A 19,359-nucleotide genomic window follows, 5' to 3' on the forward strand; every position below is an offset into this window, starting at 1 on the left:
TCCTTAAGGAACTATGTGTCTACTGGGGAAGGTATTCAATAAACTAATAATTTTATACAAATAAGTATTATTATTGTTATAGTAGATAATGCTAATTAAAAAGTGCAGGGTGATATGAGTCAATATAAAAGGAGGACCTGCCCTTATATGGCATAATAAGGAGGTTTCCAGGAGGAAACGGCATTTAAATTCAGACCTGAAGGATAGTGGAAATTTGCCAGGTGAAAGAAGGTGCGAGGCAAGGTGTAGGATTCCAGGTACATACAAAACCCCCGTGGGAGGAAAAAAGCTTGAATACTTAAAGAGAAAACAAACCAGCATAAATGGAAATTAGTGTTGTGGGGGAGAGTAACTCAAGATGAGAACAGGGAGATAGGAGATAGATTATACAGGAACTTTCTGAGACTTTTTTTTTTTTTGAGACGGAGTCTCGCTCTGTTGCCCAGGCTGGAGTGCAGTGGCACATCTCAGCTCACTGCAAGCTCCGCCTCCCGGGTTCACGTCATTCTCCTACCTCAGCCTCCCCAGTAGCTGGAACTACAGGCGCCTGCCACCACGCCCGGCTAATTTTTTTTGTATTTTTAGTAGAGATGGGGTTTCACCATGCTAGCCAGGAAGGTCAAGATCTCCTGACCTCGTGATCCACCCGCCTTGGACTCCCAAAGTGCTGGGATTACAGGCATGAGCCACCACGCCCAGCCTTGTTTTGTTTTTGTTTTGTTTTGTTTTTGAGACAGAGTCTCACACTGTTGCCCAGGCTGGAGTGCAGTGGCACAATCTCGGCTCACTGAAGCCTCCGCCTCCCGGGTTCAAGTGATTCTCCTGTCTCAGCCTCCTGAGTAGCTGGGACTACAGGTTGCACCACCACACCCGGCTAAGTTTTGTATTTTTAGTAGAGATGGGGTTTCACCATGTTGGCCAGGCTGGTCTCGAACTCCTGACCTCAGATGATCCACCCGCCTTGGCCTCCCAAAGTGCTAGGATTACAGGTGTGAGCCACCACACCCGGCCTCTGAGACGTTTGGAAAGGAGCTTAGGCATTATCCTAAGAGCAAAGGGGAATATTGGGTGGGTGGGTTATGGTTTAGAGGAAACCAGAGTGAATGTAGAGAGAGAAGACAGACATAGGGCACAATGCAGGCTGGAGATGACAGGGACTCAAAGGGTTCTGAGCAGAGATAGCAGTAAAGATAAAAAGAGAAAGCTGACACAGTTAATATTCAGGAGGTAGGCATAGTCCATTATCTTCTTTTCTGTGCTAGTTTGAGCTGTGTTTGCTGTCACTGGAAATTCAAAGGGTTTTAACTTACCACAGAAATTGGTACTGGGAGTGGTTTAGTGGCAAAGTAATGATTTAGTGATGACAATGATGTAAAACCAGTGGGGAAAGAGACAAGGATAATGCCCAGGTTTCTGGGATAAGGTAGGGGGTAGGTACTAGTGACATTTATGACTTAATGGAACAATGAAGAAGGAGAAGGAAGGGACATATGAAGAGACTGTGATGCAAGAGGGTGAAGCTGCTTTTGAGCTGTGTTCCAACTAAAGGACTTGATTAGGAAGCAAACAGAAACAGGATTGCCCTGAGAATCGTAAAGTGCAGCCAGAGAGTCACGCTTTTCTACCTAAGTTCCTCTAAAAAGATAAGGAAGGCAGAACTTCTGCATATGAACCCCCTGGTAAGTAAATGTGGGACACTATGGTAGACTGGTAAATTGTCATTCCTTAAATCTGATATTTAAAAAATCTAATAGCCATTTATTTAGTGGATTCAGGGAGCACGAACAAGATATTTTTGATATTCTGAAATTTCACGTTTTGTTTTTTTTCTTTTTGAGAAAGGGTCTCACTTTCTCACCCCGGCTGGAGTGTAGTGGCACAATCTGGGCTCACTGCAGCCTCAACCTCCTGGGTTCAAATGATCAGTTCCCCCAAGTAGCTGTAGGCACACGCCACCACGTGCCGCTAATTTTTTGTAGCCATGTTGCCTAGGCTGGTCTTGAACTCCTGAGCTCAAGTGATCCACCTGCCTCGGTCTCCCAAGGTGCTAGGATTACAGGCATGAGCCAATATGCCCGGCCTCATGTTTAACTCAAATGCATCCAGACTTTACTTTTCTACCATAATAATGTGGACATGATAATAAAGCATGCTTTTAAAACTAGCGAGTGTTTTGAATCAGCATTATGCTAAAAGTCTTATATCTCGTTTGTCACAATAACCCCTATAAGGTAGATATTTTAATGTCTATTGTTTAAGGCACAGAGAGGTTAAGCTATTTCTACAAGGTTACAATGACTAATAATTTATAAGCTAGAATTTGAGTCCAAGTTTGTCTGAATATAGAAGGTTTTTTTCTTTTTTCTTTTTTTTTTTTTTTGAGACAGTGTCTTGCTCTGTTGCCCAGGCTGGAGTGCAGTGGTATGATCTCGGCTCACTGCAACCTCCACCTTCCGGGTTCAAGCAATTCTCCTGCCTCAGCCTCCTGAGTAGCTAGGATTACAAGCACCTGCCACCACACCTGACTAATTTTTGTATTTTCAGTAGAGACAGGGTTTCACCATGTTGGCCAGGCTGGTCTTGAACTCCTGACTTTGTGATCTGCCCACCTCAGCCTCCCAAAGTGCTGGGATTACAGGCATGGGCCACCGTGCCAGCCCTTTTTTTTTTTTAGACAGGGTTTCACTCTGTTGCACAGGCTGGAATGCAGTGGTGTGATCGTGGCTCACTGTAGCCTTGACTTCCCTGACTCATGATCTGCCCACCTCAGCTTTCTGAGTAGCTGGACTACAGGTGTGCACCACCACACCCACCTAATTTAAAAAAAAATTTTTTTTTTTTTTTTTGAGAAATGGGGGCTTGCTTTGTTGCTCAGGTTGGTCTTGAACTCCTGGCCTCAAGCAATTCTCCAGCCTCAGTATCCCAAAGTTTGGGATTACAGGCATGAGCCACGACATCTGGCTTCGTCAGTTATTTTTAATATGTGTACTAGCTAGCAAGTTAGGCTCAATTTTGTTAAATAAAATGTAGGAACATAGATAACTGATTTTCACATTCTTCAAACTCTATTCTATTTTAAACACAAAACACCATTAAAACCAAATAACATCATTTATAGTATGGCATTTTTAAAAACAAAGTAAATTTTAATGATTTTTAAAAATAGACTAAGCTAATTACTAAACCAAATATTTCATTACTTGTTATAAGAATTTAAATATTACTTATTATAAATGTTTAAACTTGAAATTTTATAAAAAAGAAACATACCTCCAAAATAATACCCGAAGACGTTTTTAAAGCTTTTATTTAAAAAAAGCATAAAACAAGAGATGACATTTTAAAAAGAAAAGACAGTAATTAAATCATAGTACTGTGTCCCTTTTAATTTGCTGTAATAATTCCTTTTCTTTGGAGTATTATTTTATGCTCATTTCTTTGCAAAGAAAATTACAAAAGTTTTCCAACATAAAAAATGAATACAGGGCCAGGTGCGGTGGCTCACCCCTGTAATCCCAGCACTTTGGGAGGCTGAGGCGGGTGGATCACCTGAGGTCTGGAGTTTGAGACCAGCCTGGCCAACCAACATGGTGAAATCCCGTCTCTACTAAAAATACAAAAATTAGCCAGGCATGGTGGCGGGCACCTGTAATCCCACCTACTGGGGAGGCTGAGGCAGGAGAATCACTTGAACCCAGGAGGTGGGGGTGGCAGTGAGCTGAGATCATACTACTGCTCTCCAGCCTGGGCAACAAGAGCGAGACTCCATTTCAAAAGAAAAAAAAAAATGAATTTGGGGTCTCCTTGGGAGCTATAAACAGGGGATGCACTTTTTCAGTGACAACATGAACATGTGAAACTGATGAAGCAGAAATTGCACCTGATTCTTACATGTTCATGCATATGGTGATACAAGCACAAACACTTTATCTTGCAGACAAGAGAATATTTCCAGTTTTGACCTGTGAAGAACAATAACTAGGACAAAGCTCTTTGTCAGAGAAATCTCATCAGTTTTCAATACCACCAAAGCAATTGTGAAATGATTTGACCTAAGGTTTAACTATATAATTCCTCAGTTCACAGGTACAACAAATGTTGGCTCCTCCTTTTAAAGGCAGTGTGTGTGTGTGTGTGTGTGTGTGTGTGTTGTGTTGTGTTTGATTTTTTAAAATACATTCTGGGAAACTCTTAACATAAAGATTTGGTCTAAGGATTAGAACTTAGTTCTAGCCTGCAAGGGATCCCTAATTTCTGTCATCCTACCTCTAAAGCCAAGTGTCTTGGTACTACTCAGAAGCTTACATCATAGACAGAAAGGGAAAGGCAAAATGAAAAGAGGAATATGAAAAGTGGGAGAAAAGAATAAAACATGAAAATTTCCCTATAATTATATTAAGTGAGAATATGTCAGCTGGGCACAGTGGCTCATGCCTGTAATCCCAGCACTTTGGGAGGCCAAGGCAGGTGGATCACTTGAGCACAGGAGTTCGAGACCAGACTGGCCAACATGGTGAAACCCCATCTCTAATAAACATATAAAAATTAGCTGGGCGTGGTGGTACACACCTGTAGTCCCAGCTACTCAGGGGGCTGAGGCACGAGGACCACTTGAACCTGGGAGGCAGAGGCTGCAGTGAGCTGAGATTGTGCCATTGCACTCCAGCCTAGGTGACAGACGGAGACTCCATCTCAAAAAAAAAAAAAAAAAATAGAGAGTATGTCTTGGGTTAGCTTGCTTAGGAAAGAAAGAAAAAGAAAGAAAGAAAGAGAGAGAGAGAGAGACAGAAAGAAAGAAAGAAACGAAGGAAGGAAGAAAAGAAAGAGAAAGAAGAGAAAGAGAAAGAAAGAAAATATGATTTGTGCTGTCATAGAACTCAACATATTTCTGATTTCAGTGATGAAATCATGTTCATGTTGGTTTATCAAACACATGTAATTTATCTTTTATATGTATAAATATCAGATAATATTTATACATAAATCTAAATTTGTACAAATGTCCTGTTTTCAGGCTGGGCTGGAGTGATTATTTTGTTATTGGATCATTATTTTGTTTCCAATCACTGTGAATAATAATGTTTTGTATGATTTGGTTTGTTTTCGCCATGCACACCATAACTGCAAATGAAAGAAATACTCTGAAAAGTCTGAGTCCATATAAATACCCATTTCAATTTTGGTAAAAGTCACAGTAATTTGCAATGGAAGCACTGAATATGAACTAGACATATCCCATAAATAGTAAAGCTTGGAGCTTTGTATCCAAAGTGCTAAATTGCCATTTTGGAAGTTGAAGAAAAACTTATATTGCTTTTTTAGCCAGTTAATTGTTTAAATATTAGAATTTTCAATGTAAGTCATGATTTCTGAGATTTATATTGGAGAAATACTGAGCAAGAAAAATATTGTCAGCATTTCTAGTGACACTGCTGTTGAAAAACCTCAATCTCGATGCATATAAAAATACTGTCACATTTTGCTATCAGAAAGTGCTCTTTCCTTTTCTAATGAAACTCCATAATTATATGCATTAAACAGAAATTAAAAAGAAATGAGTAAAGAAGAAAAGAGAGGGAAAAGAGAAAAGGCAGGGCCGGAGGAGAGGAGAGAACCAGCCCACCTTCTTCCCAGTATTATTTTTTATTATTTATTTATTTATTTTTGAGACGGAGTCTTGCTCTGTCGCCCAGGCTGGAGTGCAGTGGCGCAATCTCGGCTTCCTGCAAGCTCCACCTCTGGGGTTCACGCCATTCTCCTGCCTCAGTCTCCCAAGTAGCTGGGACCACAGGCGCCACCACACTCAGCTAATTTTTTGTATTTTTAGTAGATACTGGCCAGGATGGTCTTGATCTCCTGACCTCGTGATCCACCCACCTTGGCCTTCCAAAATGCTGGGATTACAGGCGTCAGCCACCGCGCCCAGCCCTTCTCAGTATTCAATGCGGCATATGGGGCGGCACCACCTTTGGCAAACTTTAGACCAGAGAGCGCATGTTTTAGTAGGCCACTGAATTAAAATTTGTGGCTCCTGGATTTCAAAGGTGGTTAATGTAGTAATTTGCTGGGAGTTATCAAAGGCAGAGAAAATATTGCTGCATGGTAATATCCTAGCTATGGAAAATAATTAGCACTTTTAGGCAGCAAGGATTAGAAAAGCAAATTTTCCCTAAATTATCGCCCAAATTCACCTAAAATTTCAGGATACAGCACAGGAATTCCGAGGCAGACAAACACACGAGGTTCTAAGGTTTCACATTCTCAAAATTCATCATTCTAGAATGTTCTAGGGTGATATCATTGACCTTTGCGGGCAACCCTTTTCTGCATAGTCAGACCAGTACTGGTAGTTGTGAGTTGTGGGTAAATTGGCTCTCATAAAAAAGAAAGGCATTGTATTTCAAGTCTTTACAACAGATGTTTTTGTGGGACTTACCAAACGAGGGAAGGAACCTCTTTCAGTTTGTGAGCCATCAACAAATCTGAGTGCCATTTGTGTGCTTCACTGGCCATTTTGAACAAGTAGAAAGGAAACTGGGATGGAAGTTAGGAAACTATGTTCCATTCTGGCTCTTTCACTAAAACCAATTTATGGGTATATAAGATGCATTTTCCCCTATGTGAAAGACAATTCAGAAATTGCTCCATATCATACGTGTCCATACCACAAATGGAAGGCCTAGTACTAAACTTACAAAATAATGATGTCACCTCTAGTGGTGAAATAAGGAAAAAAAATATAATAGCAAAAATAAGAGTTTCCCATCATAATGGTAGTTTCCTTAACAAAAATAACCACAGAGCAACTGATCAGAAGGAAAGTATTACCCTAAAATTTTAGATTTAAATTTGTTGCTACTATAATAATGCTGCATACCAAAACTGATTGACATCTAAACATTTCTGTGTAGTGCTGAGATTTTCATACCTATTTTTTTTCAGGGTAAGACTGACTTTTTTTTGCTAATATTGCGCCCATGATATCTTACTGGATTCTAATATATATAAGGATATCATATTTACATTAACAAGATAATATTTTTCATTTTATACTTTCAGATCATTGTCTCTATATAACAAAAGGTATTTAATATTTTAATTTTCAAAAATGTCTCTGTAAATAAGATGCATCTTACACAGACTGTATGTCTTACAGAATAGCAATTATATTCAATATGTTTATTTCTTATGTTACAATTTCCTTGTTTACCTTATAGAGATGATTCAGGACCCTACTAAATCCACTAGGCTGTTGCAAATATCAAGATCATTTACTCAATAGTCATTTGAGAAAAATAAAGCATTATGCAAAACATTGCTATGCTGATACCAACTATATGAGCAACTAGGGATTAAGCCAGATCCCCTTGGGGAATAGAATATTCAACTTCCTCCCTGCAGTGAGGTGATAAAACCTGTATGGACCAGCTGGGTAACCCTAGGGGGAAAGAAATTCTTTAAAGAGACTTTTCTAAGGCTGGTAGGAAGTTGAATTTTCTTACCAATAGAAGCAGCTGAACTATTTGCTTTTTACACATTAAATTTAAAGTTGGTGTCTGATTTCCACCCATTGCTCAAGAGTTTAAAAAAGAGAGATGACCATCTACTGATGATTAACAGATCAAATGTTTTTGTCTGTGGTAAACACAAAAATTCCTGAATTTCCTCTCAGAAGCTATTGTTGCATAGAAATGTGTTATGATTTAGTTCTCCACAAATCGAAACAATTTTTTTCTTTAGAAATACTCCCAGATTGGCTGGGTGCGGTAGCTCACACCTGTAATCCCAGCACTTTGGGAGGCTGAGGCAGGCGGATCACTTGAGGTCAGGAGATAGAGATCAGCCTGGCCAACATGGTAAAACCGTGTCTTTACTAAAATACAAAATTAGCCAGGTGTGGTTGGCGCATGCCTGAATCCTCAGCTACTGGGGAGGCGAGGCATGAGAAATCGCTTGAACCCGGGAGGTGGAGGTTGCAGTGAGCTGAGATCGTGCCCCGCACTCCAGCCTGGGCGATAGAGTGTGAGATTCCGTCTCAAAAAAAAAAAAAAAAAGAAAAGAAAGAAAGAAAAAGAAATATCCCCAGATATATCCTTCATCCTTTAACACTGCCCAAGTAGGTGAAATCTGAATCCTTCTCTCAGATGTATTTTAAATAAAATTTTGTACACATAATCATCTCATCTAATATTTTAGTCTCCCACATAAAATCTCAGCAAAAGGCCAGTTTTACTGAAATTACCTGTTTTAGATGTGTGTTAGAGTGGAAAATGCAAAAGTGGAGAAAAAAAGGCTGTAAGGAACTGCATTAAAATGGAAACAATCTTTTCCACTGGTCAGTAGGATTATGGCTAATGTAATCTCGATTTTGAGCCCTTGATCCATATGCTCTACAAGTGTGTCTGTCTGTTTCACAAGTGTGTATTACTTTTATAACACGGGTGTGGGGGAGTCAGTTGCATAGAAAGAGTCTCAGGAATGCTAGATCTATATAACACCTCAGGTACCACTGAAATGGTCTCAGACATTTAGGAATTGGAAGGCTCACAAAAGCTATTTTCACAGCTAGTTCAACCTGCTTAAACAATGTTAAATGCATAATAGTCTTTTTTGTTTTCTTAGAGATAAATAGCATTTTAGAAAAAAATAAGGAAAAGCATATTCTCTTTTGGGGGCAACTCATTTGGCAAAATTTAACGAGGTTTTTAAAACTCAACACTCATGGAGCACCATTAAATATTCACACAAAAAGACCCAGGCAGCTTAGAGATTAATATTTCCTTGGTCACAGACATCTAATTGACTTGCAACAAGACAAAATATTCAGTGCATCTGGTTGGGGCCAACATGGATGATGACGTGTTTCTCATAAGCCCTTTTCATTGTTTTCTCAATTTGCTTCAGAAAAACTTGCGGGATCCGTCCACATAAAGTGTGCACAGTCTCCAAAACTTCAGCTGAAGGGGTAATACATGGATTGAAAGAGGTTGTCTTGAAAGGGAAACTGAAAGAATGACAAAAAAAAAAAAAAGTTTATTTTAGTAACGGAAATGCCATTTTAAATGCAGATCATTTTTATTAAGAAATGACACAGGAATTACGATAAGCACACAGGCACAGGTTTGGACAAGTGAAAAGACCTTTGAGGATCTAAGTTAACATCCTGTCTCAGCTGTGCAACCCCAGGCAATCATTTAAACTCTCTGAACCTCAGTCTTTTTTTTTTTTTTTTTTTTGAGACGGAGTCCGCTCTGCTCGCCCAGGCTGCGAGTGCAGTGGCCGATCGTCAGCTCACCCAGCTCCGCCTGGGCGGGCCCGGGTTCATGCCTTCCCGCTGCCTCAGCCCCCTCAGTAGCTGGGATTACAGGCGCCCGCCACCGTCGCTCGGCCCCTAGTTTTTTTGTATTTTTAGTAGAGACGGGGTTTCACCCATGTTTACGCCCAGGATGGCTTCGGATCTCCCTCGCCCCTCCGTGTATCCTCCTGTCTCGGCCGTCCCCAAGTGCAGGGTTACAGGCTTGAGGCCACCGCGCCCTGGCCAGTTCTTTACCTCTTTAAAAGAAAAGGCCAGGCATGGTGGCTTACACCTGTAACCCCAGCACTTTGAGAGGAAGTGGGAGCACCACTTGAGCCCAGGAGTTTAAGACCAGCCTGAGCAACATGGCAAGACCCCATCTCATTAAAAAAGAATAGTAATAAAATGTTTAAAAATTTTGGGTCCTTAAGGCTCTTACAATCTAAAAATGATGCGTGTCTCTAAGGACAGGAAAGTCCATATATTATAGCATGTTTATGCTGAGTAGAAGTAAGGCTCAAGATACTTGAAATCTACTACAACAAAACAATTAATTCTTCATCTTTTTTGCCTTGAATCTTAATGAAGAAACTTTAGGGTATGTCTATGGTAATCTCGTGAAGTTCAGGGTTTAACAATTACTAGTAAAATTAATTGGCAATAAACCATATTTTAATAATTCAGGTACCAAATATTAGTGGTTGTTTACTTCCCTCCTAATATGGGGCTTTTGAGATCATCATTGTCGTTTTTTAAAATTCTTTTGTTTTTTTCATGGAATATGTCTATGAGCAGTATTTCCTAAAATAAATCTTTCCGACTACTTGTTAGGCACATGTGTCAAAAGTTTTATTACAATCTTGTTGAAAGGGAAAAGGTTGCTAGCAGATCAAGTCAAAGATCCACTCTTGGTCAGGACATTTTATATGGAAAGACTAGCGAGAAATGAAAGAAGAATGGTTAAAGGTCAGTACACTCTTGCCTAACAGTAGAGGTGGGTGTCTGCTTTCCTAGAACAAATGTTAATCCTTTTAAATTAATCAGAAATACTGCTTACACAGGTTTATCAGAGATGCCAATTTCTTCTCAGAAGGAGATTATGCATTATGTAATGCAAGAAGCTTCTGTCCCAGACCAGGTTTGGGATACTTTTTCTTTAATCACGAAATTTAAACCATTGATAAACCCCTTGAGGCCAGTCCTGAATCTGTCCTTTTCACCACTGTAGCCCCAGTAATGGGAACAGGATAGGTCAAAACCTTGAAATCACCCTCAGTTCCTCTGTTTCCCCCAACAACCCTTACCCAGTTCATCAGCAAGTCCTGTAAACTCTATCTCAACAACATATCCCAAATAATGGCCACTTCTTCCCATTTTCCTGCCACCACGCAAGCCCATGCTGGCCCCATTGCTCACCCGGGTGGCTGCGATTAGTCTCACAAATAGCCTTTGTGTTTTCACCCTTGCATCTCTTCCACCACGTTACCAAGGTGATATTTTTAAAGCATAAATCAGAGCCTATCACTTTCCCGAAGGGGCTTTCCACTGCCGTTAGAATGCGATTCCAACTCCTCCCTTGTTCTAAAGGTTCAAGGTGACCTGGAAACTCTCCCCTCTCAGTTCCTTCTCTCTCCTCTTATCTGGCCATTCCTGTCTTTCCAGCACACCAAATTCATTCCCATCTCTGGGACTTTCCCCTGGTTATTGCTTCTGTTTCATGGGATCTTCCCCAGATTTCCCCTGGACTGCCTCCATCTGATAAGTCTAGGACTTGCAAGCAGCCTTCCTGGTGCCCCTCCCCCCAGCTGGTAGAACACTCCTCTCCAGTCCAGGACCTTGGACCCATCAGCCCACTCTTTTTACACCTTTTGAACTCTTTCACTATCTCAGAGGATTTTTTTTTTGTTTTTTAGCTAGGGTCTTGCTGTGTCACCCAGGCTGGAGTGCAGAGGGGCAATCACGGCTCACTGCAGCCTCGAACTCCTGGGCTCAAGTGATCCTCCATCTCAGCCTCACAATTAGCTGGGACCACAGGCTCTTGCCACCATGCCCAGTTATTATTATTATTTTTTCCTAAAGAGGCAAAGTCTTGCTCTGTTGTTCAGGCTGGAGTACAGTGGTACCATCCTAGCTCACTGTAGCCTTGGCCTCCTAAGCTCAAGGGATCTTCCTACCCCAACCCCAACCCTTCCCCACCCAGTAGCTGGGACTACTGGCATGTGCCACCAGGCTAATTTTTTTTTTTTTTTTTTTTTTTTAATTTTGTAGAGATGCATCTCACTATGTTGCCCAGGCTGGATTTTCTTTCTTTCTTTTCTCAATGAGTATTGTCTGGCTTCCCCAGCAGAATATATGCTTCTTAAAGACTAGGGCTTTGTCCATCTTATTACTTTCCAAATTCCTAGAAACTAGAATTGTTCCTGCATAAAATAGATGTTTCATAAATGATTGTCAAGAGAATTACTGCAAAAATGTCTATCTGATAGATGCCTTCTTGCAGGGAGGCTGCACTACCCTTTCACACAAACACGTACCACACGGGTTAGGGTGTCTATGAACACCTGAAACGGAGAAATAGAGAGAGACAGAAATTTTCAGAGACAGATGAAGGGAGAAAAAGAAAAAAATATATAGAAAGTGTTTATAAGCAAGAAGAGAGAGAGATGTGAAAAAGCTAGAGAAAGTGTGAAATTGTTATCAAAACAACTTATTTATATCTTGGTTTTTTTTTTTAGATGGAGTCTCACTCTCTCACCCAGGATAGAGTGCAGTGGCGCGATCCTGGCTTGCTGCAACCTCTGCTCCCAGGTTCAAGCCAATCTCCTACCTCAGCCTCCCAAGTAGCTGGGATTACAGGCATGCACCACCAAGCCTGGCTAATTTTCATATTTTTAGTAGAGACAGGGTTTTGTCATTTTGGCCAGGCTGGTCTCGAACTCCTGACCTCAAGTGATCCACCTGCCTCAGCCTCCCAAAGTGCTGGGATTACAGGTGTCAGCCACCGCACCTGGCCAAAACAACTTCTAATTATTGCACAAACGGTAAGTCAAGCTCTTTACTAAAAGTGTAAAGACTATCATTTTGTTGAATTCTCATAACACTTGTTTGAAGTAGATAATCTTATTATCTACACTTGACAGATGAAAAAACTGAGGCCCAGTAAGGTAAGGGCACAGTTAATGGTGAATCACCAGAAAGTGACAAAATTGGGATTTGAACCCATCTGTCCAGGCCCAAAGCCAAGCTCTGACCCACTACACAATGGTTCACAGCATTGTAGAGGATGGGGAAATACATCTTTTATGATGGAGTCTCTTTATATTTACTCACATTTTGGGTCAGGGTTAATGATTTTTCTGATTGAAATGCCTGAATGAAAACTGTATTTTTAGAAAGCCCAACTGAGGAAAATCATGGAGTGTACTAAGCAGAATCATTTTTGAAACAAAGTTGTTCAGCCCTCTTTCTGATCCCCCAGAAAACAAACAAGATGAGTTGTAACTCAAGAACCACAACTGCTCAACTCCAAACCAAGGGTGACAGATCACAAAAGAAACCCAAGAGTGGCTCTGATAGACACATGGCTGCTGTGTACTTATTTAACTTCTGCTTGTACTCCTGAACGAGTTTGCCCCTGGAGTCAGTGTTTGGATATTTAAATGTGAGGATATCATTAAGCACAGAACAAATTTTCTGCATAATTAAATCACCCGGCCTTTGAAAACCAAACAGCAGGAAATGCAGAAGAAAAAGCCTGGATGCATGTTAAACACTTTCCTTGTACAGAAGTCAACGCTAGGAATTTCTTTTTTCTTTTTTAAGACGGAGTTTCACTCTTGTTGCCCAGGCTGGAGTGCAAGGCACGATCTCGGCTCACGGCAACCTCTGCTTCCTGGGTTCAAGTGATTCTCCTGCCTCAGCCACCTGAGTAACTGGAATTACAGGCATGCGCCACCACGCCCAACTAATTTTGTTTTTTTAGTAGAGACAGGGTTTCTCCATGTTGGTCAGGCTGGTCTCAAATTCCCGACCTCAGGTGATCCACCCACCTCAACCTCCCAAAGTGCTGGGATTACAGGCGTGAGCCATGGCACTCAGCCAATTCTGGGAATTTCAGAGTTGGAATTCTCCAGGACTCTCCCTAGCAAATGCATACTTTCTTTTTTTCATTTCATTTCTTGTTTTTACTTTGTTTTTTCAGAGACAGGGTCTTACTATGTTGCCCAGGCTGGTCTTGAACTCCTCACCTCAGCCTCCAAAGTGCTGGGATTATAGGTGTGAGCTACTGTACCTGGCCTATTTAATTAATTAATTGTTTTTTTTTTTGAGATGGAGTGTTGCTGTGTCACCCAGGCTGAAGTGCAGTAGTGCAATCATGACTCACTGCAACCTCCACCTCCCAGGTTCAAGCAATTCTCCTGTCTCAGCCTCCCAAATAGCTGGGATTATAGGTGTGTGCCACCACACCTGACTAATTTTTGTATTTTTAGTAGAGATGGGGTTTCACTGTGTTGGCCAGGCTGGTCTTGAATTTCTGACCTCAAATGATCTGCCCACCTCAGCCTCCCAATGTGCTAGGATTACAGGCATAAGCCACCACACCTGGCTGATTTTATTTTTTATAGAGATGGGGTCTCACTACGTTGGCTGTGCTGACCTCAAACTCCTGACCTCAAGCAATCCTCTCACTTCTTAGCCTCTTAAAGTGCTGGGATTACAGGCATGAGCCACTGTGCCAGGACTTAAATGTTTTATTTTTTTTGCAAATGCACATTTTCATACACAAAAAAATGTTACTATGTTATGGGATTTACCACCTACCTCACTTCTACCAGAGCCTGTTCATGAAACTTAGAGAATTCAATCCTTAACAACAAAGCCTAATACATTCTACATGTTTTATGTCAGGGGTTGGCAAACTTTTTCTGTAAAGGAGTAGATGGTAAATATTTTAGACTCTGTAGACCATATGTCCTTTGTCACAACTAATCATCCTGCTGTTACAGTGCCAACATAGCCATAGGTAATACATAAATGGGCAGGCACGATGGCTCAGACCTGTAGTCCTAGCACTTTGTGAGGCTGGGTGGGAAGATCACTTGAGCCAGGAGTTTGAAATCAGCCTGGGCAACGAAGCAAGATCCCATCTCCACCAAAAGAAAAATGACAATACATAAATGAATAGGTGTCACTGGTTCCCAATATGACTTTATTTACCAGTGCTGACATTTGAATTTCATATAGTTTTCTTGTGTCATGAAATTATATATATATGTATGTATATTTGAGACAGGGTCTCACTTTATTGCCCAAGCTGGAGTGAAGTGGTGCAATCATAGCTCACTGCAGCCTTGAACTCCTGGGGTCAAGTGATCCTCCTGCCTCAGCCTCCCAAGTCACTGAGATTACAGGCATGAGGCTTGCCTTATTTTTAAAATTTTTTATACAGATGGGGTCTTACAGTGTTGCAGTTTTCTTGAGAAATTGCATAAAGGGCTCCAGCTAGCCATGGTTCATACACATACCTGCATGCCTACCCTATTTTCTCCTCTCTTTTCCCATCTCTAGCCCATGAGTCCATAAAGAGGCAAGAACCTTCCTTTTTTTTTTTTGAGACGGAGTCTTGCTCTGTTGCCCAGGCTGGAGTGCAGTGGTGCCATCTCGGCTCCCTGCAAGCTCCACCTCCTGGGTTCACACCATTCTCCTGCCTCAGCCTCCTGAGTAGCTGGGACTACAGGCGCCCGCCCCTGCCTCAGCCTCCCGAGTAGCTGGGACTACAGGCGCCCGCCACCATGCCTGACTAATTTTTTTTTGCATTTTTTAGTAGAGACAGGGTTTCATCATGTTAGGAAAGTCTCGATCTCCTGACTTCGTGATCCACCCGCCTCAGCCTCCCAAAGTGCTGGGATTACAGGCATGAGCCACTGTGCCGAGCATAATCTTTGTATTTTTAGTAGAGACAGGGTTTCACCATATTGGCCAGGCTGGTCTCGAACTACTGACCTCGTAATCCACCTGCCTCGGCCTCCCAAAGTGCTAAGATTACAGGTGTGAGTCACTGTGCCTGGCCAAGAACCTTTACTTCAGTGCCCCTTGGCAGTGAGAAGGTTCCTGCCATCTGTGCTGTATGCACTTGACTCTTGTACCCTTTGGTGGGGAAAAATGGAAGACTGGGGAGTCACGGCCTCTTTCTGCTGCTTACATGTACTTCTGCAGTTAAGCAAATAAAGGCTTGACTGTTACTTTTAGTTTGGCTCCTTGTCCTAACTGAACACCTTGACCCCTGATTCAGTAACAGGCTGGAGCTGGCAACCAGGCAACATATTCAGCTAGAACTGAATAATATTATTTTCTTTTTATTGTCTAATCTTGATCCTATGTGTTACCTTCCACTGTGGCAAAAGGCACAGAAGTTGTCTTTGTGACATGAAATTTCCTCCTAAAGTAGGTGGCTCACACCTGTAATCCCAACACTTTGGGAGGCTGAGGTGGATGGATCACTTGAGGTTAGGAGTTCGAGACCACCCCAGCCAACATGGTGAAACCCCGTCTCTACTAAAAATACAAAAATTTGCCAGGCAACAACTACTTGGGAGGCTGAGGTTGCAGTGAACCGAGATCCCACCACTGCATTCCAGCCTGGGTAACAGAGCAAGACTCCATCTCAAAAAACAAAACAAAACAAAACAAAAAACAGAAATTTCCTCCTAAATTTAGTTAAGATAATGAATGGTATATGTGGAAATAAGTCAAGTAGATACGATATAGTACAAGGTGGCAAGTGGATATGGTGACAGAACGTGACTGAGGTTGGGAATAACTGGTATAACTCTATGCTTTGGGAATATTTGGCCTCCAAAGGGACAGGTGACTAAAGTGCCAGTATTGCTTCATGCTGTTAAGCACATCTGCTAACAGCAGCAAGGGCACACTTACATCCCGTATTGCTTCATAGAGTGCTTTGAATGTCGGTTGCTTATCGTCATGGTAGACACCTCGGTTTCCATGCAGAACAGACACACCTTCATGCTCAGCCTCTCTGCAGTTGCTTCCATACATGCAGTGATCAGGACGGTAGTTCCACTGGCAGGGGAATACATAGAGACACTCTGGTGGTAAAAAGAGGAAGACATACATGTCCACAGTCAGTGCCAGCTCTCATGCACATGTCCCGTGATTAAACTGTTTCCGCTAACTGTACACACCATATAATTTCAAGGTACAGGAGTGTGATTTTTTTACTCATAGATCAAATTTTGCCCCATTTGTCAAAATTCTGAGATCAAGAATTGAAGGGGCACACAGTGATGATGTAGGTTTCATCTATAAGAAGAAGAGAGTATAGCATCTTAAATAAGAAAGCAGACACAGGTATCAGGTAGCCTGGGTCCAAATCCCAACTCTCTCACTCAAAACCGCTGAAATCCGTATCTAGTCACTTAACTTCCTGTACTTCCATTTTCTCATCTGTAAATGAGAATAATACAACCTCTATCTTATTTTGATGATTAAACTTTAAACATACATGTAAAATGCTAGCAGGGTATCAAACATATAGTAGGGGTTCAGTAATGTTAGCAGTTGTACTGGCTGGGTATGGTGGCTCACACCTGTAATTCCAGAGTTTGGGAGGCCAAGGTGGAAGGATCACTTGAGGCCAGGAGTTTGAGACCAGCTCGGGCAACATAGTAAGACCCCTGTCTCTATACAAATTTTAAAAATGAGCAGCTGGGCCAGGCACGCTGGTTCACGCCTATAATTCCAGCACTCTGGGAGGCCAAGGCAGGCAAATCACCTGAGATCAGGAGTTTGAGATCAGCCTGGCCAACATGGCAAAACCCTGTCCCTACTAAACATACAAAAATTAGCCAGGCATGGTGGCACACACCTGTAATCCCACCTACTCAGGAGGCTGAGGCGGGAGAATTGCCAGGAGGTGGCAGAGGTTGCAGTGATCCAAGATTGCACCACTACACTCCACCCTGAGCAACAAAATGAGACTCTGTCTCAAAACAAAACAAACAAACAAACAAACAAACTGAAAAAAACGACAAAAATAAATTAGCTAGGCATGGTAGCACACTTGAAGTTACTTGGGAGGCTGAGATGGGAGGATTCCTTGAGCCCAGGAGTTAGAGATTACAGTGAGCTATGATCATGCCACTGCACTCTAGCCTGTGACGGAGTGAGATCCTGTCTCAAAAAAAAAAAAAAAAAAAAATACACACAAAAAATGTCAAAAAAAGTGTTAGCAGTTGTAATCAACTCTTTGGAAAGGTTTTATAAAATGGACAGATCTAAAAAAGAGGAGTCAAGATTAAAGCAAAGATTCTGCTTCAGATTAAGAACAAATAAAACACAACAACAACAAAAATAAACAGCAAAGCCCCTATCTTCGGCTGGGTACAGTGGCTCACACCTGTAATCCCAGCACTTTGGAAGGCCGAGGCTGGTGGATAACTTGAGGTCAGGAGTTCGAGACCAGCCTGACCAATGTGATGAAACCCTGTCTCTACTAAAAATACAAACATTAGCCAGGCGTGGAGGCAGGAGCCTGTAATCCCAGCTACTCAGGAGGCTGAGACACGAGAATCTAGAACCCGGAAGGCAGAGGTTGCAGTGAGCTGAGATCACACCACTGCACTCCAGCCTGGGTGATGGAGTGAGACTCCATCTCAAAAACAAAAACCAACAACAACAAAAAAAAACCCCACCTACAACAGGAAAAAGAAAAAAACCCCAAAGCAAAAAAGCAAAGAAAAAAAAAAGCCCTGTGCCAAGGTAACTACATGCACTATGGCCATATGTGCACATATGTACATGGGTGTGTTTGTATCTCTAAACAAGTGGTTCTCAACCAGGGGCAATTTTGCCCCCTCCCCACTCCTTGACCCCAGGGCCATTTGGCAATATTTGGAGGGAGACACTGTTGACTGTTATACATGGGGGAGGCTGCAACTGGCATCTAGTGGGTGCTCTGAACATCCTGTAATGAACAGGACGATCCCCCACAATAGCAACAGTGCTGATGTTGAGAAACTCTGCCCTAATCCTATTGGATTCAGAAAGTTACCTCTTCGTGACCAGAATGATACAATTAGCAATAAATTCATGACCCCCTAGCTTTCTTGCTTCTCAGCTTGACGCTTTTCACGATTGGGGACAGAGGAGTATGGATCAAAGCTCTCTGCAAATGTGTGTTGCTGATCATGAGAAAGGCCCTGTGACAGAGCACAAGGCAGGATTACAGCAAATCAGTAACACCACCACCATTGGAAAAGCAACTTCAAGATGTGCTTGTTCATTGGGTTGATGGCACTCCTGTCTCACGGAAAAATCATTGCTTAGTGATTACTTACAGAAAGCTTCAAGATGGAAAGCAAATAACGAAGTGATTGTCACACATCCCGTCTGGTAGGCTGTGTATGTTTCCATGGCTCAGTCTTTTATAGGACAGTGATCCATTTAGGCATCTTTTTTCAAATTCCTAATTGCTCATAACACACTGTGACATTTCTCTTTTCTCAGGAGAACTCCATTCCACCATGACATTCCCTTACTTGCATTTACCTGAACATTTGCACATACGTAGTCCGTAAGTGGGATGGAGTAGTGGCCATTCTCAAGTCACCCTACCTACATTTGAATCACAACTCTTCTATTAGCTGCCTGACTTTTCTGCAATTTAATGCAGAGGCTGGATGTGAGGATTAAATAAAGGAAAATATCTAAAAGTGCTTTTGAACTGTGCCTGACCACAGCCCAACTGCTTCCTTTTGTCACCCAATGGGTCACATCACTCATTAATGGTGCTCACCCAAGCATTTACATTGTCTTGCTTAAGCGCCTTCTAAAGTTTCCTGTTGAATGAACTGTGCTTGAGTCTGTTTTTGTAAATATACCGATTGATCGAATCAATGAATATTTGTTGAGTGTCTGCTGTGGACAAAGCAAATAATGGAACAATCCAGTCCCTGCCTTTATGGAGTTTAGATTGGTGATGAGAATTTTTGCCTCTTTCCAAGTAGTTTAGGGCTCTACTACAAAAAGAAACCTTTTCTCGG

General features: G+C 41.8%; 1 protein-coding gene across 1 annotated transcript in view; it reads right to left on the reverse strand.

Moving 5' to 3' along the window:
* Window positions 1-8,617: 8,617 nt before the first annotated feature.
* GXYLT2 (glucoside xylosyltransferase 2) overlaps window positions 8,618-19,359 on the reverse strand; it is an 85,478-nt gene continuing 74,736 nt past the window's right edge. The window contains 3 exon segments of the mRNA XM_017892179.1: window positions 8,618-8,956; window positions 8,958-9,004; window positions 16,232-16,404. Of these exon segments, the coding sequence (XP_017747668.1) occupies window positions 8,824-8,956; window positions 8,958-9,004; window positions 16,232-16,404 (353 nt within the window). The 3' untranslated portion in view covers window positions 8,618-8,823.

The sequence above is a fragment of the Rhinopithecus bieti genome, unplaced genomic scaffold (genome assembly GCF_001698545.2).
Source record: "Rhinopithecus bieti isolate Rb0 unplaced genomic scaffold, ASM169854v2 scaffold_21542, whole genome shotgun sequence".
Classification (NCBI taxonomy): Eukaryota; Metazoa; Chordata; class Mammalia; order Primates; family Cercopithecidae; genus Rhinopithecus; species Rhinopithecus bieti.